This window comes from Drosophila erecta, unplaced genomic scaffold (genome assembly GCF_003286155.1).
Source record: "Drosophila erecta strain 14021-0224.00,06,07 unplaced genomic scaffold, DereRS2 tig00000000-arrow-pilon, whole genome shotgun sequence".
Classification (NCBI taxonomy): Eukaryota; Metazoa; Arthropoda; class Insecta; order Diptera; family Drosophilidae; genus Drosophila; species Drosophila erecta.
In genome coordinates, this window is record NW_020825194.1 from 26719864 (window position 1) to 26747635 (window position 27772).

At 44.1% G+C, this 27772-nt stretch overlaps 6 protein-coding genes across 7 annotated transcripts; 3 read left to right on the forward strand and 3 right to left on the reverse strand.

Moving 5' to 3' along the window:
• The first annotated feature begins 133 nt into the window (after window positions 1-133).
• LOC6552743 (m7GpppX diphosphatase) lies at window positions 134-1618 on the forward strand. The gene is made up of 3 exons (XM_001978951.3): window positions 134-417; window positions 479-625; window positions 690-1618. Exons 1-3 carry the CDS (start codon window positions 249-251, stop codon window positions 1496-1498), a joined length of 1125 nt encoding a protein of 374 aa, XP_001978987.1. The 5' UTR covers window positions 134-248; the 3' UTR covers window positions 1499-1618.
• A 955-nt stretch (window positions 1619-2573) lies between these two features.
• On the reverse strand, window positions 2574-6262 carry LOC6552742 (nuclear receptor-binding protein homolog). Its single transcript, XM_001978950.3, has 2 exons — window positions 4628-6262; window positions 2574-3546 (listed from the first exon to the last, which is right to left on the reverse strand). Exons 1-2 carry the CDS (start codon window positions 5747-5749, stop codon window positions 2761-2763), a joined length of 1908 nt encoding a protein of 635 aa, XP_001978986.1. The 5' UTR covers window positions 5750-6262; the 3' UTR covers window positions 2574-2760.
• Window positions 6263-6273: 11 nt separating this feature from the next.
• LOC6552741 (symplekin) lies at window positions 6274-10760 on the forward strand. Its single transcript, XM_001978949.3, has 5 exons — window positions 6274-6676; window positions 6741-6934; window positions 6992-9114; window positions 9187-10109; window positions 10262-10760. Exons 1-5 carry the CDS (start codon window positions 6590-6592, stop codon window positions 10430-10432), a joined length of 3498 nt encoding a protein of 1165 aa, XP_001978985.1. The 5' UTR covers window positions 6274-6589; the 3' UTR covers window positions 10433-10760.
• Window positions 10499-12050, reverse strand: LOC6552740 (glyoxylate reductase/hydroxypyruvate reductase). 2 transcript variants are annotated; one of them, XM_026976360.1, is made up of 3 exons: window positions 11747-12050; window positions 10765-11673; window positions 10499-10674 (listed from the first exon to the last, which is right to left on the reverse strand). In XM_026976360.1, the coding sequence occupies exons 1-2, from the start codon at window positions 12025-12027 to the stop codon at window positions 10770-10772; spliced, it is 1185 nt and encodes a 394-aa protein (XP_026832161.1). In that variant the 5' UTR covers window positions 12028-12050; the 3' UTR covers window positions 10499-10674; window positions 10765-10769. The 2 variants fall into 2 exon arrangements, with proteins under 2 accessions (XP_026832161.1, XP_001978984.3); XM_001978948.3 differs by having other exon boundaries at window positions 10499-11673.
• A 132-nt stretch (window positions 12051-12182) lies between these two features.
• Window positions 12183-13884, forward strand: LOC6552739 (CCA tRNA nucleotidyltransferase 1, mitochondrial). The gene is made up of 2 exons (XM_001978947.3): window positions 12183-13415; window positions 13477-13884. The coding sequence occupies exons 1-2, from the start codon at window positions 12318-12320 to the stop codon at window positions 13810-13812; spliced, it is 1434 nt and encodes a 477-aa protein (XP_001978983.1). The 5' UTR covers window positions 12183-12317; the 3' UTR covers window positions 13813-13884.
• LOC6552738 (probable RNA methyltransferase CG1239) lies at window positions 13885-14995 on the reverse strand. Its single transcript, XM_001978946.3, has 2 exons — window positions 14136-14995; window positions 13885-14074 (listed from the first exon to the last, which is right to left on the reverse strand). Exons 1-2 carry the CDS (start codon window positions 14898-14900, stop codon window positions 13910-13912), a joined length of 930 nt encoding a protein of 309 aa, XP_001978982.2. The 5' UTR covers window positions 14901-14995; the 3' UTR covers window positions 13885-13909.
• Window positions 14996-27772: the final 12777 nt, after the last annotated feature.

Here is a 27772-nt window from a genome sequence, read left to right on the forward strand (position 1 = left end):
TTGCCTTATCTAGCCTTTAAAAGGCTTTACGTTAATTACAACTTGGGGCCTAAAGAATAATTTCAACTCAAAAACCAGTAAAACCGTTTCAGCAATGTTATTTACCAAGGTTTGAGTATGAGCTAAATTTACTTGGAAATGAGTATGGAATTTTTGTAGAGGCCAGTCACGGTCACGCTGCCTCTCTGAAAAGCCGCAAGAACATAGAATTACATATATATTTGCAGCTTTTATTATTATTTACAAAAATGTCGGAAACAGTTGATAGCGCAGAGGTAAAGTCGCCGTCGTATGAATTGTCCAAGTTTCGATTGAAGCGGATTCTAACCAACAACAGCGTTAGGAAAAGTATATCCCTTCTGGGTACTTTTCCGGATTTAGGAACCGATGATGCCATTGTTGTTTTCGAGAAAAATGGTATAAAAACGTAAATAAAAGAAGGAAATGTTCTTTGTATTATAATCCCTATTAACCGCAGCTTACCGGGAAAGCGATGTGGCCACGGCGTCATCGGAGGAGTCTCCCAAGAAGCCTAGTTATTTTACCTCGGACCTGAAGGTTGACACTGAGTTTATCAACAATATCTACGGCAGTTTTCAGGTTGTGCCCACCCGGGATTTGTGCAGTAAGTATTAAATTGATAACTCATACTGAAAATACCTTATAGATAACACTCATTAATTTCCCAGGTGTGAAAAGCACAGTCATTTATCCTGCCACCGAGAAGCACATCGAGAAGTACTCAGTTTCCCAAAAGTATCTCATTCGGGAGACTCCTGATCTCTACCAAAGAATAACCCTTCCATATCTCACCTCAAGTCAGTTCTCCCTAGAGTGGGTCTACAACATACTCGAGCACAAGCAGGAGAAGGAACGTATCGTGTACGAGGACAAGGATCCAAAGACTGGTTTTATCCTTTTGCCCGATCTCAAATGGGACGGACGTAATGTGGAAACCCTCTATCTGCTGGCCATTGTTCACAAGCGGGACATCAAGTCTCTGCGCGACTTGAATGAAAGCCATCTTGATCTTTTGCGTAACTTGCGCCAGTCGTCGAAGGACGCAATTTTCAAATTATACGGCATTAATCCCAATCAGCTGCGTATGTACTTTCATTACCAGCCGTCCTTCTATCACCTGCATGTGCACATCAATCCAGTGCGGAACGATGCGCCGGGCATATGGTGCGAGAAGTCCCACATGTTGGACACGGTCATCAACAACTTGGAGCTGATGCCGGACTACTATCAAAAAGCCACCTTGCCGTTTGTTCTGTACGAAGGCAACAAGCTGTTGGATCTCTATGAGCACGAGCTACCCATTAGAGCGCTGACGGTAGCGAGTGGTGATAAGGAGCACCCTGACACAGACTCTTTGGGAGCCGGTCCACAGGAGGGCTTTAGCGATGACGAGCCGGAGGAGCGGCAGTGCAAGCGCATAAAGTTGGCCACTCCGGAGCCCAAAGAGTCTGAGTCAGCTGTTCAGGCATGTGCCTAGGCTCTCTTTCCACAAGATCGGTGGTATTACTTAATGAGTAAGCTAATTATAGATATCACCTATCAATAATATTTCCTACTTAGGATCATTCAAATCAAAATAAAGTAATTTTGGAACACAGTATTTGTTTTTAAATATTTTACAGAATGGTCGGAGGGTTTCTTGTCGTTCTTAATCGAAAAAAACATATTAGGGAAAGAAATGTCACACCTCAAAATATTGGCGCTTAAAGGAACCCGTTTGCTTCTCTTAAACAGTATCAGTGGTAATTCATATGTTCTATGTTCGTGGATCTTAAACTTCCTAACTGACTGATTTGCACCTAGCAAGCAAATTAATTTGAATAGCTCAGAAAAAAAGAAAAAGTCTTTTAATTAGTCAGCTGGTTGCCTTCTTTATTTGTTTAATAATAGTGTAGCTATGTCTGTTGTGTATTATTTTTTGTTGCATGCACTGCTTGTGTTTTTAGTTTAATAATTTATTATTTTTCGTGGCCTTGCGTATTTGTTTATATTTGTAATACATTTAAATACATTCCACAGCGGTCTAGGGTCCTCGCGGCATGGCTAACTTATGAAATTTGATAATGTCCTAAAAAATATGATCCTTATATTGGCGTCAAGACGTTCGTTTCTCGAAATATGATGTGTCTGGTTTTTCATATTCGAATCTTTTCTATCCAGAGCTTCGAATTCCATTCGTGCTCGTGTCAGAGATGTGCTAAGCGAATGCATTGATTTTTGTTAAGCTCGTTAGCAGCTTTTTTCAAAAAAGTGTCTCGAGGTTTCAATTAGGAAATGGGACCGAAACGTGAAGTCGAAACCATTCCAAGAAATTTACCAAAGAAACGATAGGAATAATAACATTGTTTTTAGGAGGCATGAAATTAAGCAATCGTATTTAACCCTATAAGATTTTTCGTATTTTCCGGGTACGATCTAAGCTATCGAAACACCAAATTATAGTTATTTAAGACATGACGCTAATTGTTCCTGCGATTTTTAATATGCATCGTGCTCGAGCGAGTCGACCCACCTTTGTCTGCCGTGTGTCATCGAATTCTTTAGCCTGGAAGCCTGGTTCAACATCGTTTATGATACATACATACATAAATATTATTTCAAATACATACATATACATATATATAGGTATATATATAAAAATAACAAATAATAGTAGTAATAAAATCGTAATGTGTAATTTCCCATAATAATAATAAAAACAATACGCGCCGGCCTTCCCTGAATACTAAGCTGATACTTTCAATTGCTCGTCGTGCCCGACTGTTCTACGTCGACTTCCACGTTCGCGTGCTGCTGCTGCTCCTGCGGAACATACATCACGGCAGTGCCCTGCTTGTCTGTATCGGAGGATATCGACCAGTTCCGCTCCAGCTGCTCCAAGGCCGCCATGGTCGCCGTGGTCGTCACCCCCGCACTGGAGCTCTCTGCCCCGGCACCGTCGCTCATAACGCCCGCTTTGAGCGTTTCCTCCAGCAGCACCTGGATCTTGTCCTGGTCGTCGAGGTGGACGAAGCCGAGGCGCACCAGTTCGCTGGTGAGATCCGCCGCCGTATCGTTCTCGTTCACCTGGCACGTCAGTTGGCGGTTCATCTTGTCGTCCATGCGCAGCAGTATTGTCATGGTTATGTCATTGCTATCCTCCTTAATTTTAACGCTGCACATCATGTTAACGATGCGCCGCGATTCCGTGTCCACAGGCTCCGGCGTGGCAGATTTTACGGAGTCAGCCCGCTCCGGGGAGGCGGCCCGGGAACGGAAGTTGGGCGGCTTTTTGCCGCTGTACGTAATTAGCGGATACACACCATACTTGACGTCCTCGACAAACTTCTCCAGCTTATCGGCGCCCGAAACGTCTGCGAGTCGGTACTGCCGCTCCTGGCCGCCAGCCAGCCGCAGCTGGGCCATCACCACGTCCGGCTGGTAGTATCGCTGCATGAGGCCGTCGAAGGCGGTTTCCGAGAACATAGTGCGGTTGGCGGGCGAGAAGACCAGGCAATGGGCAGTCAGCAGTTTGAGGGAGTGCACCTGTAGCAGCAAAAAGTTGATTATTACCTGAATTTTTCAGTCGCTTACATTTAAAAAAGTGCTATTATGAATAACTTGCAATCTCTACTATATAAAATCAATCTCTTACTATATAAAAATATTTACTTTAAAATCAACAAGGATGCACGCAAGTTCTTCGACTATCAGATACCCGTTGCTCAGCTAGTGGGAGTCCACACGGTTTCAACATTTGTTTTGCATATAAATAGAAATAGGCAAGACGCGTGGCCAAAATCTTTGTGCTTACCGATAGATATGAAAAAGTCAAAAAATTGTTCCAAAGTTAGTCGGATACAACAAAGTTGTATAGCTCCTATAGTTCCTGTTATCTCGACGTTCATACGGACGGACAAAGGACATGGCCAGATCGACTCGGCTAGTGATTCTTCTACCTGAATACGATTCTTCTACTTTTTAACGAATAAAGTATACCCTTTACTCTACGAGTAACATGTACTCTAAGTACAACACATGTACAAAGACTAGTTACAGTAATATACGTATGTATTACGTAATATATATACGTAATATATGTATGTATGTCCGCACAATAAAAAATGTCTTATTCATTTGTAGTTGGTCTTAAGATATAAAAGCTGTTGTATAAATACTGTGAGCAATTAATCATAATATATATTACAGTCAAGATGGATTGTTGAATTATTAACTGATTAGTGCTCTTGCCATTTTGTTTGGAAAGCAAAGCATTAGAACGAAAAATTATATATGTATGTACATACATATTATATATTAAATTCTCAGATATGATGATAAAATGATTCGCCTAAAAACCCACCTACAAATCATGGGTACTTAAATAGTTTTCGGTGTATTACCTCAAAATTTAATACTTTAAATCCTTATTTAATATTTTATAAAGGCATTTCTTATATTCATAAGAGAAAGTTGATTAAATAATGCAATTCTATAATAGCGTTTTATTAAACTGAATCTCACACCCGCAAGATGAATCCGAGAATTATAATACAAGGTCTAGTTGACAAAGTAATTGTCATGCGGGATTTCAATCTAGAACACGATAACTGACTAGTTTACTCACCTCGAAAAGCAGTGGGTGAAAGAGCAGATCATTGGCGCTGGGTCGGTCCTGCGGCTGTGGGTTGAGACACTTTCGTATCAGGTCGCGCTGCAGATCATTTTCCAGGCTAAATATTGTGCGCTGGATAGTCTCCTCGTTGATGGCAGTTGACTCGCTATTGCTAGGCTGGATCTCCAGGGCGGCCATCTCCAGGGCGCACATCCCGAAGGCGTAGATGTCGAGGGCGGCGGTCAACTGGTCGGCGGCGCCGTACTCCGGCGCCTGGAAGTAGTGTGCGCCTCGCTCGCGTTCACGTTCCCGCTCTCGGCCGCGCCGGACGCTGTAGTGGACCGCGTCCGGGACCACCGAGCCGATCTTGACCAGGCCGTTGTGCTGGATGAAGATGCTATCACAGGTTAAATTGCCGTGGATGATGGGCGGCGAGCAGGAATGCAAATAGCTGAGTGCGGACAAGATCTGAGTGCACCAACGGCGCCACGACTCCAGCGGTAGCCGCTTGGCGTTGCGCTTGGTGCGCTTGAGGAACTGTTTCAGCGATCCGCTCGACATGTACTCAGTGATGAAGACCACCCTGGGCCGCTCGGCCTGCTGCGTGTCCGTCCAGTAGCGGTGGAACTTGACAATGTTCTGGTGGTCCAGCTGCAGCAGATTATCGAACACCTGCCGCATCTTGTCCTCCTGCGATTTAAGCTCCTGCAGACTGGCATATTGCACCTCGTTCCACACGACCTCTACGCCCTCCTCGGTGTCCATGGCCAGATGGACGCAGTCAATCCCGGGCACGTCGCGCTGATCCACCTCCTCACGTCGCTTCAGCCAGCGTCCGCATGGCGACTCCTCTAGAATCTCGCTCTCATCCTCAGAATCGTCCCCGGACTCGCGTGGCGACGAGTCCAGATTAACGCCCTCGCTGCCAGCGACGACGCCGACCGCAACGCTGCTGCCCGCATCAGCTGTTGAGGCACCAACTATATGCGGGGGCTGCTGTGTCGACTGCGACGGCGGCGTCGCTGCTGGGCAGGATGCACTTACGGGGGCGGCCGCCAAGGAGGGGTGGTGCTGGATCGGTTCATCCGCTACCGCGCTACCGCTGATGCCGGCATTCGCTTGGCTATTTGACATTAGGGTGCGGTCACCGACGCGGCTGCGGCTGTTGAGCAGTGCTGTTCCAGTTCCAGAAGGCCTCGTCTTCGGTTTCCAGTGTTTATTTTCTTTGTGCCTCCAAGTTGGCCTGCGTACGTTTGCGCTAGCACTTCGTGGTATCCACTACGGGGTCCGGGCAACGAGCTACATCCGTCGCTGCTCCTCTGCCGCTGCCGCTGCCTCTGCCCCACTCACTGGCGCACACATACACACGCACGCGCCCACACAGCTCCTCCACTGCACCCCTCTCCCAGTAAACACTCCGCTGCGACGGCTGGCGATTGCTGCGACGTTTTTCGGCGCCTTCAACGGCGTCTGCGGTTCCAATCCTCGACTGCGGCGCAAACGGCGATCCGTTGGTTGCACTTTCTGGCCTGACACGCTGCCGATTCGTTTATTTAGGCGTTTTTTTTCACGCTTAAACACCCAAGAAATGTGAGCAAATCGATGCTTCTGGCATATCGATAGTCACCCCCGCATATCGCTGGGCCAGCGCAACTGCAGCATGCCTATCGATAATAACGCGTTAAGCTGAGATATGCCAAAAATGACTAATTATATTGATATTGATATTAAGTTTGTTCGGTTTAATTCAATTATATGTTAACTTCTCAATAGAATATTCATTATTTTAAGCACATCAAGAGTTGACAAAAACTGGCTAGACTGTCCGGAAATATGCTGAAGTTTCAACATCATAGAGCCGTTTTCGATAGTTTCTCAATGGTACCGATAACACATTGCCACCCGTGCCGGCAGCTCTCAAAAATATCTGGAGTATCAGTAGATTTAGGCAAATTCTGCTTCAATTAACCGATCATGGATAGCATAATTGGACGCAGCCAGTTTGTCTCGGAGACGGCCAATCTGTTCACGGACGAGAAGACCGCCACGGCAAGAGCGAAGGTAGAACATAAATCTGAAAAGTCGGGCCGGACTGCTGTATTCTACCAAATATTTTCCCATTCAGGTGGTCGATTGGTGCAATGAACTGGCCATCGCATCGCCTTCGACAAAGTGCGAACTGCTGGTTAAGGTGCAGGAGACTGTGCTTGGATCCTGCGCTGAGCTCGCCGAAGAATTCCTGGAGTCCGTGCTATCCTTGGCCCACGACCCAAACATGGAGGTTCGGAAGCAAGTAGTCGCCTTCGTGGAGCAAGTTTGGTAAGGACATCATTAAAGGAAGTAACTTCTTGCTGAAACGTTTCTCTTCCATCCCAGCAAAGTGAAGGTGGAGCTACTGCCTCATGTCATTAACATCGTGTCTATGCTGCTTAGGGATAACTCGGCTCAGGTGATCAAAAGAGTGATCCAGGCCTGCGGTAGCATCTACAAAAATGGATTGCAGTACTTGTGCAACCTTATGGAGCCCGGCGACAGTGCGGAGCAAGCATGGAACATCCTCAGCTTGATCAAGGCGCAAATACTGGATATGATCGACAATGAAAACGATGGCATACGTACAAATGCCATAAAGTTCCTGGAGGGCGTCGTTGTCCTGCAAAGCTTTGCTGATGAGGACAGTCTAAAGCGAGATGGAGACTTCTCGCTGGGCGATGTCCCCGATCAATGCAAGCTATTCCGCCGTCAAAAGTTGCAAGAGGAGGGCAACAATATATTCGATATCTTGCTTCAGTTCCACGGAACAACGCATATTTCCTCAGTGAACTTGATTGCCTGCACAAGCAGCCTATGCACGGTTGCTAAAATGCGGCCTGTCTTCATGGGCTCCGTGGTGGATGCCTTTAAGCAGCTGAATGCGAACCTGCCGCCCACCCTCACCGACTCGCAAGTAAGCTCCGTGCGCAAGAGTCTTAAGATGCAGCTGCAGACATTGCTGAAGAACCGCGGTGCCTTTGAGTTTTCAGGCACCATCCGAGGTATGTTAGTTGACCTGGGCTCCTCCACAAATGAAATCCAAAAGCTTATTCCCAAGATGGACAAGCAGGAGATGGCTCGCAGACAAAAGCGCATCCTTGAAAATGCCGCGCAAAGTCTTGCAAAGCGAGCGCGCTTGGCCAGCGAGCAGCAAGATCAGCAGCAGCGGGAAATGGAACTAGACACTGAGGAATTGGAACGACAGAAGCAGAAGTCCACTCGCGTTAATGAAAAGTTTCTGGCAGAGCATTTCCGGAATCCGGAAACTGTTGTGGGGCTGGTGGTGGAGTTCTTGCCCAGTCTGCCCACTGAGGTGCCACAAAAGTTCCTTCAGGAATATACACCCATTCGCGAAATGTCTATTCAGCAGCAGGTAACCAACATCTCCAGAATGTTTGGCGAACAACTATCTGAAAAGCGTCTAGGGCCAGGTGCCGCAACATTCAGTCGAGACCCGCCAATGAGAGTTAAGAAAGTGCAAGCTATTGAATCAACACACACTGCAATGGTAGTGGACGACAATGCTGTTCAAAAACTGAGTGAGGAAGAGCTCCAACGTAAGGAGGAAGCAACTAAGAAGCTGCGCGAGACCATGGAGCGTGCTAAGGGCGAGCAGACTGTTATTGAAAAGATGAAGGAACGCGCCAAGACGCTGAAGCTGCAAGAGATCACCAAGCCCCTGTCACGCAACCTAAAAGAGAAGTTTCTTACAGAGGCAGTGCGTCGCATCCTTAACTCGGAGCGGCAGTGTATCAAGGGAGGCGTGTCAGCCAAGCGCCGCAAGTTGGTCACCGTGATCGCGGCCACCTTTCCGGATAACGTGCGTTACGGCATCATGGAGTTCATCCTGGAGGATGTAAAGCAGCGCATTGATTTAGCATTTTCCTGGCTCTTTGAGGAGTACTCTCTGCTGCAAGGATTTACAAGGCACACTTACGTTAAGACAGAGAACAGACCCGATCACGCCTACAACGAGTTGCTGAATAAGCTCATCTTTGGCATTGGAGAGCGTTGCGATCACAAGGATAAGATTATTCTGATTCGTCGTGTTTATCTAGAAGCACCCATTCTTCCGGAAGTTTCGATCGGGCATCTAGTTCAACTTAGTCTGGACGACGAGTTTTCCCAGCACGGCTTGGAGCTGATCAAAGACCTTGCAGTGCTCAGGCCGCCGCGAAAGAACCGCTTCGTAAGAGCGCTGCTCAATTTTTCTGTACACGAGCGAGTGGATCTGCGGGATCGGGCACAGGCCCACCTTGTCAGTCTGTACCACGTGCACAAAATACTTCCGTCTCGGATAGACGAATTCGCTCTGGAGTGGCTTAAATTTATAGAACAGGAGTCTCCACCGGCAGCTGTTTTCTCGCAGGATTTTGGTCGACCAACGGAGGAGTCCGCGTGGCGGGAAGACACTGGCAAGGTGTGCTTTGGCTTGGCCTTTACACTGCTGCCTTATAAACCAGAAGGTAAGTTGTTCCTGTCCTATATTAAAGGAGGAAAAACTGACTGTTTATATTAATATTCGTTTTCCTCGATAGTTTACTTAGAGAAGATTTGTCAAGTGTTTGTTTGCACCTCTGCCGAACTGAAACGCACGATCTTGCGCAGTCTAGATAATCCTATCAAGAAGATGGGTGTGGAGAGTCCGACGTTGCTTCAACTGATCGAGGATTGTCCTAAGGGCATGGAGACCTTAGTGATCCGCATAATTTATATACTCACGGAGCGAGTGCCATCTCCCCATGAAGAATTGGTGCGGCGGGTTCGGGATCTATACCAAAACAAGGTCAAGGATGTGCGAGTGATGATACCCGTACTAAGTGGCTTGACTCGCTCCGAGCTAATTGCCGTTCTACCGAAGCTGATTAAACTTAATCCCGCTGTGGTCAAGGAGGTCTTCAATCGTTTGCTTGGTATCGGCGCCGAATTCGCACATCAGACGATGGCCTTGTCCCCCACTGATATTCTCGTGGCTTTGCACACCATCGACCCGAGTGTCTGTGACCTAAAAGCCATCGTCAAGGCCACATCCCTCTGTTTGGCTGAAAGAGATTTGTACACCCAGGAGGTACTTATGGCTGTGCTGCAACAGCTTGTAGAGGTTATTCCGCTGCCCACTCTGATGATGCGCACAACAATTCAGAGTCTAACTCTGTATCCGCGTCTGGCAAACTTTGTAATGAACTTGCTGCAGCGTCTGATCATGAAGCAGGTCTGGCGACAGAAGGTTATCTGGGAGGGCTTTCTAAAGACCGTGCAGCGCCTGAAACCGCAGTCAATGCCAATCCTGCTGCATCTCCCTCCTGCCCAGTTGGTGGACGCATTGCAGCAGTGCCCCGATTTAAGACCAGCATTGTCGGAATACGCGGAGAGCATGCAGGACGAACCGATGAATGGTAGTGGCATTACCCAGCAGGTCCTGGACATCATCTCCGGGAAGTCAGTGGATGTGTTCGTGACGGTAAGTATGATTTTTTTATTTTGTGTTAAACATTGTTCGCTGGTTAACATGACCATTAAGGTTCTAAGTCCTGAAGTATATTATATAACTTACTCAACCCTATATCAACATCGTAAATGTTCCTTTACTATATAAGTGTATCTTTTTTTCAGGACGAAAGCGGCGGTTATATCAGCGCCGAGCATATTAAAAAAGAGGCAGCGGATCCATCAGAAATTGGTGTAATTTCAACAGTTCCCGTACTGACGTCTCTTGTGCCACTGCCTGTTCCCCCGCCTATTGGTAGCGATCTTAACCAGCCATTGCCACCTGGCGAGGACTAGCTGCAGTTTATTTGTTTTTTTATCATAGACATTTTCATGTTACTTAATAAGATAATGTTTATAATTCGTCGATCGCCAAGGCCTTTCCGACCGGAGCCGTTAACATTCATCTTTTCCTTGACCGCCATTAGAAAGAAAAATATTTCTGTTTGTTTACGGGTTAGTTCATTTTAGGGCACTGTCATCGACGTATTACAGGTACTTTGTTAAAGTGCTTCATTTATTTCAATAACTTTAAGTACCTTTAAAAGATTTAATATTTAATTAGAATATGGTCCATAATTACAAACAGATGTTTTTAAAGAAATGGATTTTAAAGAAAAATGGATTACTTGGCTTATAGTTTTACTTCGGCTTCCATTTTTTCGCCAGCTAAGGCAGAAAGAATATTTCTGGCTGTAATCCGAGACATTTCCTTCCGCGTTTCGATGTCTGCACTCCCAATGTGGGGTAGAATAACGACATTATCAAGTTTCAGAAGAGGATCGTCGAGGGGCAATGGCTCTGGCGTCGTAACATCCAGACCAGCAGCCAGAATTTGATTGCTTTTTAGTGCCTCATACAGGGCCTTCTGGTCTACAACTGCACCGCGCGCCGTGTTGATAAGAATGCAGTTGGACTTCATCTTTTGAAACGCCGCGGCATTGAAGATTTCCTTAGTCTCCGGTGTTAGGGCGCAACAGACTACTATGATGTCTGACTTCCGAAGCATCTCGTCAAAGTCCACGTACCGGGCATTCACAGCAGCCGCCTCCTCGGGGCGTGGCGTTCGGGTTGTGTATGTTATCTCCGCCGGTTTAAATGGCACAATGCGTGCCGCTATCTCTTGTCCGATGCGGCCGAAGCCCAGCAGGCCGACCCGAGAGCCCTTCAGTCCCTGGCCGCACATCCACATAGGGGCCCACGACTTCCAGCCACCGTTGTAGACCTGCTTGTTGGCCTCGAATAGTCGGCGGTTGGTGGCCAGAAGCAAAGCAAGCGTTAATTCTGCCGTGGCGTCCGTTAGGACGTCTGGTGTGTAGCCCACTCGAATGCCACGTTTCCTGCACTCCTCCACGTCGATGTGATCGTAACCCACCGAAATAGTGGCCACGCACTTCAACTGCGGACCGGCAGCATCCAGGACTTCCTTGTTAACTGTGTCCGTTAGGGCGCAGTAAAGGGCATCTTTTCCAGCCACCTCGCGGATCAGCTCAGAGCGGGGCACCGGATAGGTCTCATGCCAAGTACTCACTTGGCAGCTGAGCAAAGTCGTGCATACAGAAATTAGTGCGTATGCTAATAACTAAATAGCCGGTAGCAGTAACAACAAACCTCTTGCGCAGCAACTCCAGACCGCTGTCATCCACATCCGGTCTAGTTACGTACACTTTGGGTTGGGAGCTCATCCTTCGAATTACGTGTCCCTGCGGCAATAAGTTTCTGACTCGGCCGAACGGCAACCGCGGTGGCATTGATTTCAAATACTTTGAGCAAGACGGTAAAAAATGTAACAGGTTTCCGTAAGTGTGGCCGAATTCTACACTACAAATTATACCGTTAGGAAAGGAATATCGCTGACATCGTGGATCTCGACTTAAGAGTGCCCTGTACATCGGCTATTTCTCAAAGCTATTACTTACAACCGTATGTTATAATTTTATAATTTTAATTTAAAGTTGAATATTAAATATGGGCCTAATAATTTGTAATGAAAATTGTATATTTAATCAAATAACTTCTAATATTATTGGTATAACCTTATGACACCAGAGAACGAGTAAGCCTCCCACTACAGGGTATACATCACATATGGTCCCAAAGCTTTAAATGTCATTAGATCTGAAAAGTTAGACACTGTAGGCTGATTTTTAATGAAATTTCTAGAGCGTGTTCAAATCTCTCCATGAATGGCCCAAGCCTCCTCGTAAAGTTGACCAAACGTGCCTTCCTTTCATTCAACGCCCGCCGGCACAACCGCCTGATAAAGACGATGGCCAGTAGTATGGTGTGCTCACGAGACGCATCTCCGGAGTTGATTGCCCAGATGGGGAAACAACCCAGAACGCGCTCAAACCCGGCATTCCGGAAGGTGGCAACTCCTGAGTTCCAGAGCATATTTACCCCCGAGCTGAATGAGCTTGTGGCGCTCTTCAAGAAGTACGACTACGAGCTGCGGATCGCCGGCGGAGCTGTGCGCGACATCCTGATGGGCATTCCGCCGAAAGACATCGACTTGGCCACCACTGCCACTCCTGAGCAGATGAAGCAGATGTTTGAGAAGGAGGAGGTGCGAATGATCAACGCGAACGGCGAAAAGCACGGCACCATCACTCCTAGAATCAATGACAAGGAGAATTTCGAGGTGACCACATTACGCATTGACATCCGTACCGATGGACGCCATGCGGAGGTGATGTACACGACCGACTGGCAACTAGATGCAAACCGTCGCGATTTGACAATCAACTCTATGTTCTTGGGCTTTGATGGCACTGTATACGACTACTTTTATGGCTACGACGATCTCCAGGACCGCCGCGTGGTCTTTGTGGGCGAGGCAGATATTCGCATTAAGGAGGACTTTCTGCGCATCCTGCGCTATTTCCGATTCTACGGACGCATCGCGAGTGAGGAAGGGAAACACGATAACGCCACCCTGTCAGCAATAAAGGAAAACGGTAAAGGTCTTGCGAGAATAAGTGGCGAACGGATCTGGTCTGAGCTCCAAAAGATAGTGGTGGGCAATTTCGGATCTGCATTGTTTCTCGAGTTGCACCGTTGTAACCTGTTCGAGTACATTGGGCTGCCTGAAGAGCCCTACCTGAATGAGTTCGATCGTCTTTGCAAAGCCCTAGATCAATTTGAAAAGCCACATCATCCGATTTTGTACTTGACGGGAATGCTGCACTCCGTGGAAAACGCTATGGAAATGCATAAACGCCTGAAACTATCCGCCTACGAACGGGACCTGGCTAGGTTCATTACACAGGAGCGGGAGAAGGTAAAATGCCCGATCCACTCAAGTTCACATAACGTCTTCAAACACCAGTTTCCCCTTCTAGGTTGACTCACAGTACACGACCCTGCGGGACTACCAGAAGTTGTGCTTACAAAAGTACATTCAAAGAGATTTCGTAGAACAGCTACTAAAATATTCCGGCAAACTAGAACTATACAACCAGCTCAAGTCATGGGTCAAACCGGACTTCCCGATCAAGGGAAATGCTTTGGCTCAGCATGGTCTTAACGGAATGAGACTTGGTTTGGTGATGGATGAACTGAAACTTCTGTGGGCGGACAGCGACTTTCAACTAACACACGACGATTTACTGAAAAAGATTCCCAACGTGCTGGAAAAGATACCAAGCTCTTCTAGTAAAGTAAAGCGAATGAAGTAGTACTGATTACAATTGAAGCTTTCCTTCTTCGATGTAAATAAAATATGGGGTTTCCCGAATATTTTTGGATAATTTTCATTTCTTGTGTTTTTTTTTTCTATGACCTTGTGAAAATCTGGATTGGTCGCTTGAATCCTACTTCGCAGTGCTCCGGTACGCCCATAAGTTCCATTTCGGCAAAGCCCACTTCCGGGCTAAGCAGATATTCGGTGAAGTGCTCAGGTCGGAATTTAATTGCATTGTAGTTATTTCTGATTTGTTCCTAAACAAAAAAATGTATTTATAAAATATTTTCGATCGATTGCGTGTCTAATAAGGCTTACCGATAGCTTCTTGCGCCTCTTGTAGCCGTCAAAGGACTGAGGTTCCAGGATCAGCTTGCCGCCTGGGCGCAGCTGCAGGTACATGCGTCTGAAGGCCTGCTTCAGGCCGGAATCACAGAAATTAAGGTGGATCCACTTAGTGACAGACAGACAAAGTATTACGTCGAACTGCGGCCGCTCAATCTCGAGCAGGACGTCGTCCTCTAGGACGTAGTTCCCGTGCACAAATTGTATGTGGGGTATCGCTTGCCCCGGAGTTGCCTGACGCTTCATGTGACTAACAGTGTTTTGCGCATCCTTCACCAGGCCACGATCTATGTCCAGGCCGACGAGGCTTTTGACCTCGAATTTCCTGGCAATCTCTATAGACATGTGCCCAGAGTTGCAGCCGATGTCCAGCAGCTGCTTGCCCCGAAACAAATCCGGCTGCGTACCAAGCACGTCCAGGCGTATGTCGTGAAAGTCCTTGTCCAGGATGCGCTTGCCGTAGTAGTGTTTGTAGTTGCCGTACGTGAAGTTAACATCCTTGTTGTGCTTGGTCTTTCCGTTCAGTTGGAGGCGTTTTTTGGGGCTATGCGCGGGCGGACGGCTTGTGGTCTCCACATTTGGTTCCTCATTTTTCAGTCTTTTGGTTTCCCCTTGCTTTTCATCTCTGTTTACATATTTTCTTTTTTCCGCACATTTTTCGGGTTCTTTGCCGGTTAATGGCGTATTGTTGTTCTCCAAATCCATTGTGAAGTCCAAAGTATGAGAATTCATGGACATGTCGAACTTACATAGAATATCATAAAAAAACTAAATTGTTGAACGTATCTCGCGGTAATTTGTAACTTAGAGTGACCGTTTTAAATTACCAAACATATGATAAATATACCGAAAGAAATACCACGGGAAATTACTCTTGCCTTAAATAGCTTTTTTATCCATTATTCATCTATATTTTGTTGTTTATTTAATGCAAAATTGTCATTATGTAAATATTGTAACTTGATTCTTTGCCGGCACTTCCATGCCCAAGTATTATATTGTAATGTAAAATAGTATATTGTGGATGTAAAATACACATGTTTATATGATAGTTTACGCCTGTAGAAAAAAGGAATGCCTGTAAATATGCTACAAGTATAGAAAATAACACTTCAACTATAACTATAAATTTAATTGATCAGAGGATCATTAATTTAATAATCCTGCAGATTCTCAATAAACCTATAATTTTCCTGGCTGATGTTTGACATTAATTATAAATTAAATTATAATTTAATTAAATTTCTTGTATAATGAATTTGAAGAATACGCCTTAAAAAAGTAGGCTGCAGCTGTAGAAAATAATGAAACTATAATGAAAATATACGATTTATACGATTCTTGATAACATTTGTGTTTCTTTCCAAATTCTGAAATGTGTAGTTCCCAACCGAAAGGTTGTCTATTCGATGCCAAAAATTGTTTTTCACAATTGATTTTGCTCCGATTTCTGCACAGCCATTGCTATTTCGGTTGCTGGCAAATGCTTTTGCGCCATTTACATAACAAAGCGCGCGTAATGAAAGCATAATATATGTTTTTGCAAATTGAAATCCTCCTCTTTTGTTAGCCGCATCCGCTTAAAGTGTCGGCTGCAGCCACGCAGGATACAGATTCCTGACCATTTGCGCGTGCCGCCTGATGACCCTTCTCGGTGAAGGGAATGGGAATGGGGAAGTACGAACAATGCGATGATAGTTTCGGCTAGGTGAGGACCAGTGGTCAGTTGAAGTGCGGCCAAGGGTTGAACGGGAAGCGCCGGCTCGTGGCAACTTTCGGACTCGATCTTAGCCACCCTCCCTTTCGAGAACTATTATAGTTCCTTACTACTAATGCTTTACTATTCAGGAGATCCTTGAATAATGCATGCGCCCTGCATTGCCTGCGCAGTTATGAATTTCAAAATCAGTTTTAATTTTCCCAAAGGCTCTCAAGATAATCCAAAACCAAAAGGCCCATTAAGCGGCAAGAGATAAATTGTATCAAAACAAATTGTAAAATTTCTCCCAAAACAGGATGGCATAGGCCAAGACATTCCCAGGGAAAACTTTCTCGAATCAAAGGATATAAAATTAAAATAAAATTTCCGCTCGGGGAAAGGGTTGGTCTGGTTTAAGAACCAGTTTTAGCTACTTTTCCCAACAAAAGGATGCAGCGTCTATTAAAACTTCAAATGACTTGTTGTTTTTCCCCTCAGCGTCCAGGTCCGTTGATGATGGATGGACAGCCCAGCATCACGGCATAGGAAATGGGCCAGGGCATACGAAATCCAAAACCAGTTTGCCCGAGTTTGTGCATCGAAAGCTGCACAGCGTCCAACTCTTAATCTGCTGCACATGCGCGGCTCCCTGGGTGAAATTAGAAGGGATTTGTTTGGTCAAATCCTCGGGTTGGCACCGAGCTCTAATAATTTGAATACCCACATGAGGGCTGCGCGGCTAACAAGCCCGGCGGTCCACGGCCAGCTCATGGTCCTCGGTCCGGCAGAGCCCTGTAATTCGATTCGTCTGGGGGTAGCAAAGGGTTGCCCTGCCGCCGCTTTTGTAACTTTATAATTTCGGGTCAGCGTGCTGGTCCACTCCCAATTCCCGCTCACCTACCTCCTCCTCCTGTAGCATCAAATTATTTTGGAAGATCCTTCCATTGTTGCGCTCGCAAAACGGTCATTTGCATATTCACTGGCTGAGTGGAAAGTCTGTTCGAATTCGGTCCATTTCCCCTCTTTGTGTAATGAAAATTTGATGGGTAAAGTGTCTAATTTTGCGGCAGAGATTTGCTTGTTGAGATAGAAATCGTTTTTGGGCGGATTTTAATCTTTGTAGCACCAAAAGGAAACGCGCGTTCAAGCATGGAACTTGGTCGCATTGACTAGGTTTTTAATTTAAAAAAAATAAGATGGAATATTAGTCTTAAGATTGCAATGCAGCGAAGGAGACTTTTGCGACCATATTAAGTATTTACCCTCTTAGTTGATATCAACAGCCTAGTCGATATAGCCATGTCCATCTCTCGATCCGTCCTAAGACTTAGACCTTAGGCTTTCCAAAGCGAGTTTTCTTTCTTGTTCATTGTTTTATGCTTTTTATGTCCACCTCAGTACTTAATTTTGGTACAACAAACTTTTGTGAAAATTGATTGGAATTTGATTAGGAAAAAACTAGATTTTTATGTTAATTTATATTTAATATCTGAAGGGAGGTTTGACTTTCTTCAGAAATATTCTAAGAAAGAGTTCTTAATGTCTAAGTGTAAGTAAAATTAAAAATACAATAAATTCTGGGCTGTCTGCTGTATTTCAGTTTCTCCCTTCAATTTATCTTGGAATAGTTTGCAAGTGAACGTTACTTTATTCCTTCTTCTAATATTTCAAAATATGATCTTTGGTGTTTTATGGGCTCATCTTTGCGAACTATGTTATCCGAAAAGGGCAAAAGGTGCACCCCTTTGGCCTGACCCTCCAAAATCCAACAAAGAGCGAGCCTTGGATGGGTCACCTCTGAGCAGCCTTCCTCATTAATCTGCATGACTATTGGCATTCGATGGCTATAAATTCGACTTAATGCGTCAATGACCCCTAAAACCAGGCCCTAGTCGGAGCGGATGCCTCCGCTCAGATCGGAGTCTTCACGGGTGATTGCAGTTACCAGTTCAAGCTGGCATAACAGAGGCCCAGGCCAAACCAAGGCGATCTCTGAACTCACCCCGTGGTTGGGTCAATGAAAAATCGGTTCAGTTTAAGGAAAAAATCATTAGATTCGTCACAAAAAGGAGCGCACGTAAAGGGGAAGAAAGTGGGAAATGGAAAGAAAAGCGGCCTGCAAGGGTTGGAGACGATCCGTCTTTGTTTGCATTTCACCTCTGCGAGTAATTTACTGTGAACCCGGCGAGGATCGGGTCAGGATAAAGATGAGAGTGAGGCCGATTACTATCTTCGCACTGGGGTGGCTGCTGCAGCATCGCCAGCAGTGACATCATAAGACGTGACACGTTTGGGCCCGGCCCAAGGACCTCTGGCTGGATCCTGCACCCTTTGATACCTGGTGGTGCCAGTGGTGCCTCGGTTATTCGATCGCTCGTAAATTCCTTTTTCGCCGGGTCGGCTTCTTTTCCTAATCTCAATCGCAATCGCAATCCTTCGCCGATTTTTGCACTGTGGGAATTTTTTGCGGAAGGAAGCGCGATCATGATCGATGGCTGTATAGGGTTTCAGTGGGGTTAAAGGGGCGTCGATCGATTCAATTGGAAAGAGAAACTTTTAATGGCAGAAAACGAAACGAGAAATCTAAAACTGCTGTTTTTTACTACCGCAGAAAACTGCCCTTCAATCGCCTCATTAAAAGAATTTGCGGTGTTGTATGTATTTGCTTGAAATATCTCTACAAAAGACTTTAAAAAGCCTAACTAAGTAAAAGAATTTTGCATGAAAAGAATTTTGCATCTAAAATTTAAAATAATGTTCTTGCATTAAGATGTAGGGAATGTTAAGAAACAAGTGCTTTCTTGAAAGCTATTTATAATGGCATTATGAAACCCAGTACTTACGGATTCTTCACTTAATAAATATAAAAAAAAGTACTTACTACTCGTATTTAAACCTATTTTAATTTTTAGGCTTAAGTAATGAGTAATTGCAACAACAGAACAATACTTATTGTGGTCAAAAACCGCTTTATAATGCCCACATTATAGGACTCAACATTTTCCCTCGCTTAACCGCTTAATTATAGCTTAAGCTGTTGCTTTCCGCATTTTCACACAATTTTCCGGTCGTTTTTTCGGGGAAAACCCGTTTCTCCAAATCGCTTCAGGTCCCGCCCTTGACCACAGACCACTTTGATGGATTTTTATTGTGTGTTTTTGTAGAAAGTCTGGTGACGCGTGTCCGACAAAAGTTAACCCCTCGACGGACACAGCGACCGCTTGACCGACGCAGGACGGGATTTCCCTTTGTTTTGGTCGGTGCTGTCAGTCCATCCTTTTTGGAAAGCACGTGCGTGTGATTAGGAAGTCGCCTTGGGTTGGTCAGCAAGTAGACTTCGTATCGGAGATCTTGTACATAACGAATGTATACTCGTATATAGAATCGGAAAATATGGCACATGGACGCACAGCAGTAGGGCATCTCCTGCTGGACGCAGAGCAACCCTTTATTCGCATTATTTTGTTGGAAATTGTGTGATTTGAAAACGTTATAAACGCTACATTTTGGCAAAAGGCTGTCATTGTCACGGAAATCGTGGAAAGGGGTAGCTTGGGCACACAGGATAAAGGATAAAGGATGCTGTGTGCGTCGCCTGACAGCGAGTTCAATTGTTGAGGACATGGAACAGAAAAACGCCGAGCGTTTGGATGTTTGCTAAATACAGAAATTCGCTGACCTTCCCGCAGAATTTTAAAAAACGAGAGAGTAGAAAAAGGGGGAGGGCCGAGAATTTTGAAAGTTTGAGAGAGCAAAGAGATGGTTTTCGGTTCTCTTAAATTGCAAAAGTAATTGCAAAAAAGTAATAAAATCCTGCTGAAACTGAAATCCTCCTGGCAAAAGTTGGGCATTTTCAAGGACATCAAGGCATCGTTTTTCTGCTTTTACTTCCACTTTAAAAGATCAATCACAATGGGATCTATTGTTATCAAAGGTATCAGTGCCTTCATCGAACAAATGATGATCTTCATTCAAAGTCAAGGAAATCGCTGGATATTTCTATAAACTATTGATGTATACGGATTTCTACCACGTGCAGGGCTTACCAAAAACCTAAGTAGCTCCTTACTGTTGAAAACTAGTACAGTTTTCCACGTAAATACCACGTATACCTAAAAATACCTCCCAAACTGCAATTGCAATAATATTGATATCTAAAGCATCGTTTTATTTTGACAACTAATGAAATATACTAATATATATACTTATAACTTATATACTTATAACTTAATATGGCGGTATTAGCAAAATATATAGCAATATTAGCAAAATATTATGGTTTCCTGGCATTCCCATGCCTTCTATGCTATTTGTTTCCCATTTTCCGATCCTCAACTTTTCATTTCTCACACTGATTGCAATCTGGTTCGCTCAAAAAATGGAAATAAAAACTTATGCATAATAATTATATTCAGCGAACGAAAAGTAATAAACAGCAAATGCCATTGCATAAATTTCCCGAAATTCATTTCGCCAGCGAATTTTCGCACATCAATGCCGTCAAATGTAACCAAAATGATGCATATCTGAGTTTTTCGACAGATTTGCATAATTTTGGCATTTTCAATTAAGAGGGTGCCCCGAAAATGCGGCGGGGAGCTGGTACACAACATTTTTGACTTGTGCCAATGTTATGCAAATTTCCCGGATGCACCACCGAAGCCAACGGGTTACAGGGATTGCCCAGGACAAGCCCTTGATTTCATTTTGATGTTTTGTTGTTTAGCTTAACCGTGCTAAATGTTAATTCTCCTCAAGTGCCGATGGTTCCGTCTTCAGGCGGGAACTCCTTCGGCCGGAGGAGAGGTCTTGTGTTTTGGTAACTCAATTGTATCTTATTAAATATTCATAAGAGCTGTGTTTACGGACCACAAACACAAGATGCGCAAAGTCGATTGAAAATGTGCAAATATGCCTTTGGTTTGGTAATGATGCCAGGCTGCGTTCGATAAGCTGCATATGTACTTTAGAATGTTTATTAACAAAATGTAATAATAATAATATATAATATACGTATGTATATATCTTAGCTACCTATAGGAGCAAATAAAATACATAAGGGTACTGACTTCGTTAAATATCCTTAGGTATGATATTAATACATAACTTTTGATTGCTTTTTGAGTTAAGACGTTAATTTGATTTATATATTTATCTACTTATGGACGGACTTGTTTTATAAAGATCGTGGGAATTATCTATGGCAATCCATGTTATTTACAGTTTTCAAATGTAATATTATTGCAATTTTCTGAATATTTCCTTAATTATATTACAAGAGTTAAAAGATTCATTAATATTATACAGATTACATAGTGAGTTAAACCAATTTTTGGGATTTTTAGTGACTACTATTTCAATATTTATAAAGTAAGTTATTTAAAAAGAAATAATTGTTCATGTAATTGTTAATAATATTTAATTAATAAATGGTATAGATGGTACACATTCCAAAAGTTAAAAGATTCATTAATATTATACAGATTACATAGTGTGTTAAACCAATTTTTGGGCTTTTTAGTGACTACTCTTTCAATATTTATAAAGTAATTTATAAAAAAAAATTGTTCAAATAATTTAATAATATTTGTATTTAAACATATGATAATTAATAAAATATATATAATATATTATATATGTACTTATAAGTTCAAGTTAATTTCTCAAACTGTAGGTGAATTTTGGAAGAAGATCGTTTCGCAGAATGCAGATTTCTCATAAGTAGGGAAACGCTTTCCTCAACTGTGTAAGAGTACTTCCTAAATTCAGGACCTCGTCGGACTTCTCCAGAGAAAATGCTTAAAATAATAAAAGGAAAAATATACAAACGCAGGCGAGGCGTCCTGTAAGCAACAATTAATATCCGCAAAGGTGAGCTCCGGATTTTCCCAAGGCTCGGATCTGGGGCATCTATGAATGCAAAATTGAATTTTCGCGGATGCCTCAACCCTTTCCCTCTCAATCAATTCATTAATTTCCCATGCTCCGTGTTTATGCAATTTGCAGTATCGAATGTCACGGAAATGCAACAATAAAGGATTGTGCAACGAATTTGCGAGCAGCCCATCCGCAAGAAGGACGGACTCAGATGCAGGATGCAGGTTTCCCTTTTTCGCAGGAGTCTTGAGTGCGAGAGTCCTTTTGCGCAGACAGGCGGAAAACCGTAAAGCATTTTCGTTTTTTCACGTTTTGCATTAGGGAAAGGCAACCCTTTTGGCAAGGAGATCCGCGAGGCAACTTTCACATAAATCTGTAGCAGCTGACGTCATTAGGCTGGCATTTGTCATTCGACTTCCGCCCGAAGGATTGCCGTAGAAAGTATCCTTTTTGGGCGATTTTTCTTGGCTGGAAATTCGAAACTTTCGTCTTGGGCCAGGCAACCCCTTTCCGCGATGATCGATGGATTCCGATTAAGGAAAACATCCATCAATCAGTGCGGGGAATTACAGGATCGCGTTGCAGGCACATTTTCGTTGAAATGTTGCCTAAAATAGCTGACAATTTGACTAGGACCATCCCTTGTCCTCAGCCAAATGACCAGCGCAACTTGACCCCTGGCCAGCCAACTGTCAACAGATCCGCCATACATAATCCTATTAATTGCTTTATTATCAGGACTTGGACCACGGCCAGCCCAAACAGCTCAATACTTTTGGTGCCAAAATGTGAGAAATTTCCCAGGCCAGGGCAATAAAAAAGGAGTTTGGAAGATCTTGGCAAAACCAACCCCCCAGTTGCCAGAAAATAGCGCCAGCTGATCGACGCATCATCAATATCATTTAACCTAATGGACCCTGACCCTGCCGATCCAGCTAAGCTGTGGCAAAAGTGTCTTCATGCCTGGCTGGACTGCATTCTTTTTTTTACCTCAGCCTTTTCCTCTCTTCCTATGTTCCTTTAATTTTTCCTTGCAAAAAATTGGCAAAGTCAGTAGAATGGGATCGGGGTGGGTTTTCCCCTGGGTGAGCAATTCTTCCTCTTGACTGTCCAAACAAATATTAATCAAAAGTGGGACAAGGCTATTTACTTAGGCTTCCTCGATCTTAAATAGTACTTAAGCTTAACCATTTTCCCATATTCCTTATGACACTTTCTTAGTATCTGGGGAGTGGTACACGTCCCAGGTTTCTGGGAGGAGTGAGCGGCTCAATTGTCCTGTAACGTGGCTCTCGGTTCGTGCCCCTTCAACACCTTATTTGACACGCAATTTGCATAAAATTTGCAAGTCATTAGCGCACAGTTGATATCCGGAAATCGGACAGGCGGCGGGTGCAACTCTGAGTGCAACTTAATGAGTTGTGTTGACATGCGGAGGTCAGACAGCTAGTCAGCATATTATGGAGGTGAGCTGGGCAAATTATGGCTGTAAATTATTACAGAACATCTTATTACAGTTATTACAGTTACATCTGTAACTGTAAAATCGCAAAACTCCAGCAGATATGCTAATTTTAAAATAATCTGCTCAACGCTCCTTGTTTAACTACTTCTATAAGATCAAGTTCTAATTCTTTGTGTTAGCTACACTAAGTTACTTTAATATGTCTACAGTCCTAGTTTACAATAAGGTTTAAAGTCCCAGTTGAACTAAAGTACGTTACTATTAGCCAACTGTTTATAAGTTCATATTTCCCGTCAAATAATCCTGCCACTGATGTTACATGGAAATGTTTCGGAGCTCTTGCATACGATTTTTTCTATAAGATCAAGTTTCAAATACACTAAATGTCTATAGGGTTGCTTAAAAGCGGTCCAGTTTAAAGTCCTTGGGGTTCAGTTAAACTAAACTATTAGCCAACTGTTAACAATTTTATATTTCCCGTCTAATAATCCTCCCGCTGATGTTACATGGAAATATTTTCTTCGGAGCATTTGCATAAGATTTTTCTATAAGATCAAGTTTTAATTATTTTTGGAAATCTTTTCTTCGGAGCTTTGCATATACTTATCAAATAATTACTTGTATAGACCTGAACTAGTTTTTACGAACTAAATGGGAGTTATTATTATTATATAGATCAGTCATTCAACGTATTTTTGAAGGAAATAAATCCGCTGTTACATTTAATTGGAATTTCTATGCTTTTCCTAACCGCTGCGATTTTCCTGCTGCTCAGGGACCGCCCAGTTGTTGACAATGGAAACCCAATCAAGCTGCTAACGTGCTTTGATCATGATATCCTTATGCCGAGCCCGATCTCGAGCCTGATCCTGCTCCTGATCCTGTTTCCTGAAACTGTGTTGGCGTTGTTCGCCTCATTGCGCAACTGCCAAAACCGAAGTTCGAACAAAACGCGCAACAGCGTCGGAGTGTTTTCCACAAAACACGACCAGAAATGGGACGGAAAATGCAAAAAAAAAAAAACAGTGAAAAAAGGATACGAGGAAAGCAATCGAGTATCGGGCATCCACCCTCAATCCGATGGCGCTGGTGATGATGATGATGATGCTGAACATGCTGAACACAGCGCACATAACAAGATGTTCCCTCCACAGCATTTGTCTAAGCATGCTGCGTAATCCTTTTTGTAAGGACACGTCGCATTGTGTGTGTGCCTTGTGCCTTGTGCTGTGTGCTGTGTGTATGAAAGGATTGTGGGACAAATAGCAGCGTATCTCCGGCCGGTGCGCAGTTTGCAGGCATCCAAGCCCGTGAAGATGAAGGGATTCCCTGGAGGCAGCTGAGACGATCGAGGATGCCCAAAGGATAACAATCCGAAGGGGGCGCTGCTGCTGCCCTGTTTGTTGTGACGATGTAATAAGATTATAATTCCATATTTCTCCATTCGGTTTTCCTTTTCCTTTTCCGACTCTCCATTTCTCTGCTTCCAGAGTTCTTCGCGCTCTGGAGTTCAGGGAACTTTGGCAGCTGACCCCGGGGCTTGGTTTCGCAGTGAAAGAACCTTCCTCGGGGGTTGCAAAAAATCGGAAAATGAAACTTTATAGAAAGTCCTTGAAAATCGAACCCTTTTCCTTGCAATTAGAGAAATTGCGAAATTTCCTACCTAAGTTTCGTACGTTTAGGCAGCATTTCGGCAGGAAAAAGGGTAAATATTTGCAGGATACTTCGTAAAGTATCTTATAACGTCGCCCGGTTTCATTAATTTTAATATTGTCATTAGTTTTCTGGCCTAACCCTCCGAAAAAGGAAACTTTTTATCCTCAAAATGCCGAAAAACGCGTGAGAATTCTGTGCGATCTGTAACTTGAGTCATCGCTAATGATTTTCCGACAATCTTGGAGACAACTCAAGGAGTCTCATAACAATCATCAATCAGTTCGGACAGCTGCTGAAAGGGCAAATATTTTTGATAAATTATCGCCCAAGTTTCTCCTTTATTTCCCAATAAAAGCGTGAAAATCTTGAGCCGTAGTTTTCGATTACTTTTCGCCTGCGAAAATTGACAAAAGTTCATTAAATCAATCGCAGAATTCAGCTGCCGGCAAAAAATAACGACTATTTGCCTGCAACCCTCCGAGGGTTAATACCATTAATAAATTATGCAAATTTCTACCATGTGGAGCGACCTGATGCCTAAAACGCATTTAACTAATATTTGCATAATTTTGGCACAGGCGACTTTTCCACTGAGGCAGGAAACTCCCAACCAGAAACCCAGTCCCAGTACACCGCGTATGCTAATGGACCTGCACTTTTCACCAAGAGGAGGGTCTACTTCACAGATTCGGGTCTGCGCACGCGCGCAATTTGGAAACTTATGCAAATCAGTTCGAGGAGCAGAGTGCCTCGACATCGATTGATTTTGAATTTCCGTTTCTGTTCGGAAATGGGCAGAGTACGAGGACAGGCGGCAGGATCAGGCCAGGACATGGTTTGTCACTGGTTGGCGAATTGGGATTGAAGTGGATTTACCAATTGTTGCCATAATTGAGTGACATGGATAACGCAGTAAGAGCAAGCCGAGTTCGGGGCTATTGATTACAGAAAAGGTTCCATGCCACATTGTAAAATGGCAACGGAGAACGGAAATCTGCATGAAAATGCGAACAAAAGTCCATACATTCACAGTCTTCCTTCGCTTTTATGCTTTCGCATTTGGATCTACAATTTACATATGACAATTTCATATTCAGTTACAAATGTTCCGATATGGAGAACTTTTGTTAGTCGCCTTTGTTAAATGTTGTTGCTGGCTGGCTCAGTTGATTAACTCCCATCACAGGACGAGTTCAGAGTTCAGATCCTGCGACTGCCACTACGATTCCATGAAGCGGCAAAAATGGTAACTTTGGCATTAGCATCACACTGGCGAATCAATTAGCCAACTGAAGGGCATGTCACAGACTGAAGAGTGGGACTTTAATTGCAGTGGAAGTCCGTGTGCAGGAGAAGTTACTGTACGGAGGAACAAGTTATCTGTGATGTCATCAACGTGAGAAAATCCTCGAGAGCAAGACATCTCCCATCTATCTCTCTAATTACGCCAATTGCCCGTGGCCCTTCGATTTCTTTGTCCTTTTTCCCAATTTTTACAATTTTCACAATTTATGCTAAAAAGTAAACAGAAAACCTTTGAATATTCAATTCGAAAGGCTCTTCAGTGGGCAAACACACCCTATTTACCTATTTCTTTTTCTTTTCTTCTGGGATAAGGCATATTTCACGTCTTTTCTTCCTTTTTCAGAGTCTCTGTTTTGGGATGCGTTTAGCCACAGATTTATTGCCTAAGATATTTCAGTATCTCAACGTCTACCCGATGTCTCTTACCTTCGGATTTCGAATGCATATTTAGATACTTTATGCTTGTGACAGATTTCTGACCCTTGGCCAATGCACGCTGATGGTTTCATGCTAGAAATATTGCAGATACCTGAGTGGAGATGAATATTTTTTTCTGTCCATTCAATCCAAGTGGACACGTGCGGATTTGCGTGAACAATGGCGACACGAGTGAGAAGTCAGAGATTATCTCTGGAAGGACAGTGACCAATGGGAAGCACGTGTCCTCAAAGGATAATGGGCTTCTTATTGAGTGGTCAAACAGGTTTCTCGGTAGGGTCATCGGTGGTCATCTTGACTGGTCATCACATGATGGTGAACGCGTGGCCAGAAATCGAGGACTAATTGCGACGGGCAGTGGTCATGCCCTCCATTTTTCCACATTACCTCATTCGGTCTACTTCCCCACCACCGCTAATTTATAACGGTTATTCGGGAATCCTTTCAAGGATCCTAAGAAACTTGAGAAAATATTTCTCATCTCATCTTGTCCTTCGGGTCAGGACCTAATACAATGAAGCCGAAAGCTGCAATTTTATTCGCTTTGCGCATCCTTTCGGTAGCGGTCCGGAAAACACAAAAGGGTTGAAGGGTCGTTCGCTGGAAGGACCGCCTCGCCCGAAAACCGGACCGGACTCGCGACCACGAATCAAAAGTGAAAATCACAAGGAAACCGGTTTGGACATTGGCATTAGTTTTCGGAAAGGCCGCGAAGAAAATTCGACAGCATAGCAAAAAAAAAGGTCGAAAGGATTGAACCCTTGCAGGATATACGAGCCATATGGCGGTCTACAGCCGGATCTGGTCAGCCCAAAGGCAGTGAAGCGATGCTGCTGCTGCTGGATATTGGGTATCTCGTCCTGATTCTGATCCCGTTCGCGATGCTGCGAGTACTCGGTATCCTTGGGGTGGCGAACGGACGGACAGGCGGTTCAAAGGGTTCCCTTGCGGTCATGCATTCAAATTATCTCTCTACCTTGTTCTCAGCGTGTCCTGCGGAGGTCCTGTCCCGTTCGGGAAGCTCTGCGGACGGAGGTCAGCCATTTTGTTGAACCCGTGTTCCCCAATTAACGGACATTTCTCAAGGAATTCACGACGAACTTTTCATGGGAACTGAGCAGTGACAATAGATCAAGGTCTTAGTTGGGAAACGAAAAACGTAGGGCCATC

Excerpts from the sequence above, each read along its gene's own strand:
- LOC6552738 (XM_001978946.3), bottom strand. The coding sequence starts at position 14,900 with ATGTCCATGAATTCTCATACTTTGGACTTCACAATGGATTTGGAGAAC. Across the intron at positions 14,075-14,135 it reads AGAGGCGCAAGAAGCTATCG|GAACAAATCAGAAATAACTA; the intron begins GTAAGCCTTATT and ends TTTTTTGTTTAG.
- LOC6552741 (XM_001978949.3), top strand. The coding sequence starts at position 6,590 with ATGGATAGCATAATTGGACGCAGCCAGTTTGTCTCGGAGACGGCCAAT. Across the intron at positions 9,115-9,186 it reads GCTGCCTTATAAACCAGAAG|TTTACTTAGAGAAGATTTGT; the intron begins GTAAGTTGTTCC and ends TTTCCTCGATAG. Across the intron at positions 10,110-10,261 it reads CAGTGGATGTGTTCGTGACG|GACGAAAGCGGCGGTTATAT; the intron begins GTAAGTATGATT and ends TCTTTTTTTCAG.
- LOC6552739 (XM_001978947.3), top strand. The coding sequence starts at position 12,318 with ATGAATGGCCCAAGCCTCCTCGTAAAGTTGACCAAACGTGCCTTCCTT. Across the intron at positions 13,416-13,476 it reads TTACACAGGAGCGGGAGAAG|GTTGACTCACAGTACACGAC; the intron begins GTAAAATGCCCG and ends TTCCCCTTCTAG.
- LOC6552743 (XM_001978951.3), top strand. The coding sequence starts at position 249 with ATGTCGGAAACAGTTGATAGCGCAGAGGTAAAGTCGCCGTCGTATGAA. Across the intron at positions 418-478 it reads TGTTGTTTTCGAGAAAAATG|CTTACCGGGAAAGCGATGTG; the intron begins GTATAAAAACGT and ends TATTAACCGCAG. Across the intron at positions 626-689 it reads GCCCACCCGGGATTTGTGCA|GTGTGAAAAGCACAGTCATT; the intron begins GTAAGTATTAAA and ends TTAATTTCCCAG.
- LOC6552740 (XM_026976360.1), bottom strand. The coding sequence starts at position 12,027 with ATGTACAGGGCACTCTTAAGTCGAGATCCACGATGTCAGCGATATTCC. Across the intron at positions 11,674-11,746 it reads CTGGAGTTGCTGCGCAAGAG|CTGCCAAGTGAGTACTTGGC; the intron begins GTTTGTTGTTAC and ends GACTTTGCTCAG.
- LOC6552742 (XM_001978950.3), bottom strand. The coding sequence starts at position 5,749 with ATGTCAAATAGCCAAGCGAATGCCGGCATCAGCGGTAGCGCGGTAGCG. Across the intron at positions 3,547-4,627 it reads TTCACCCACTGCTTTTCGAG|GTGCACTCCCTCAAACTGCT; the intron begins GTGAGTAAACTA and ends TTGCTGCTACAG.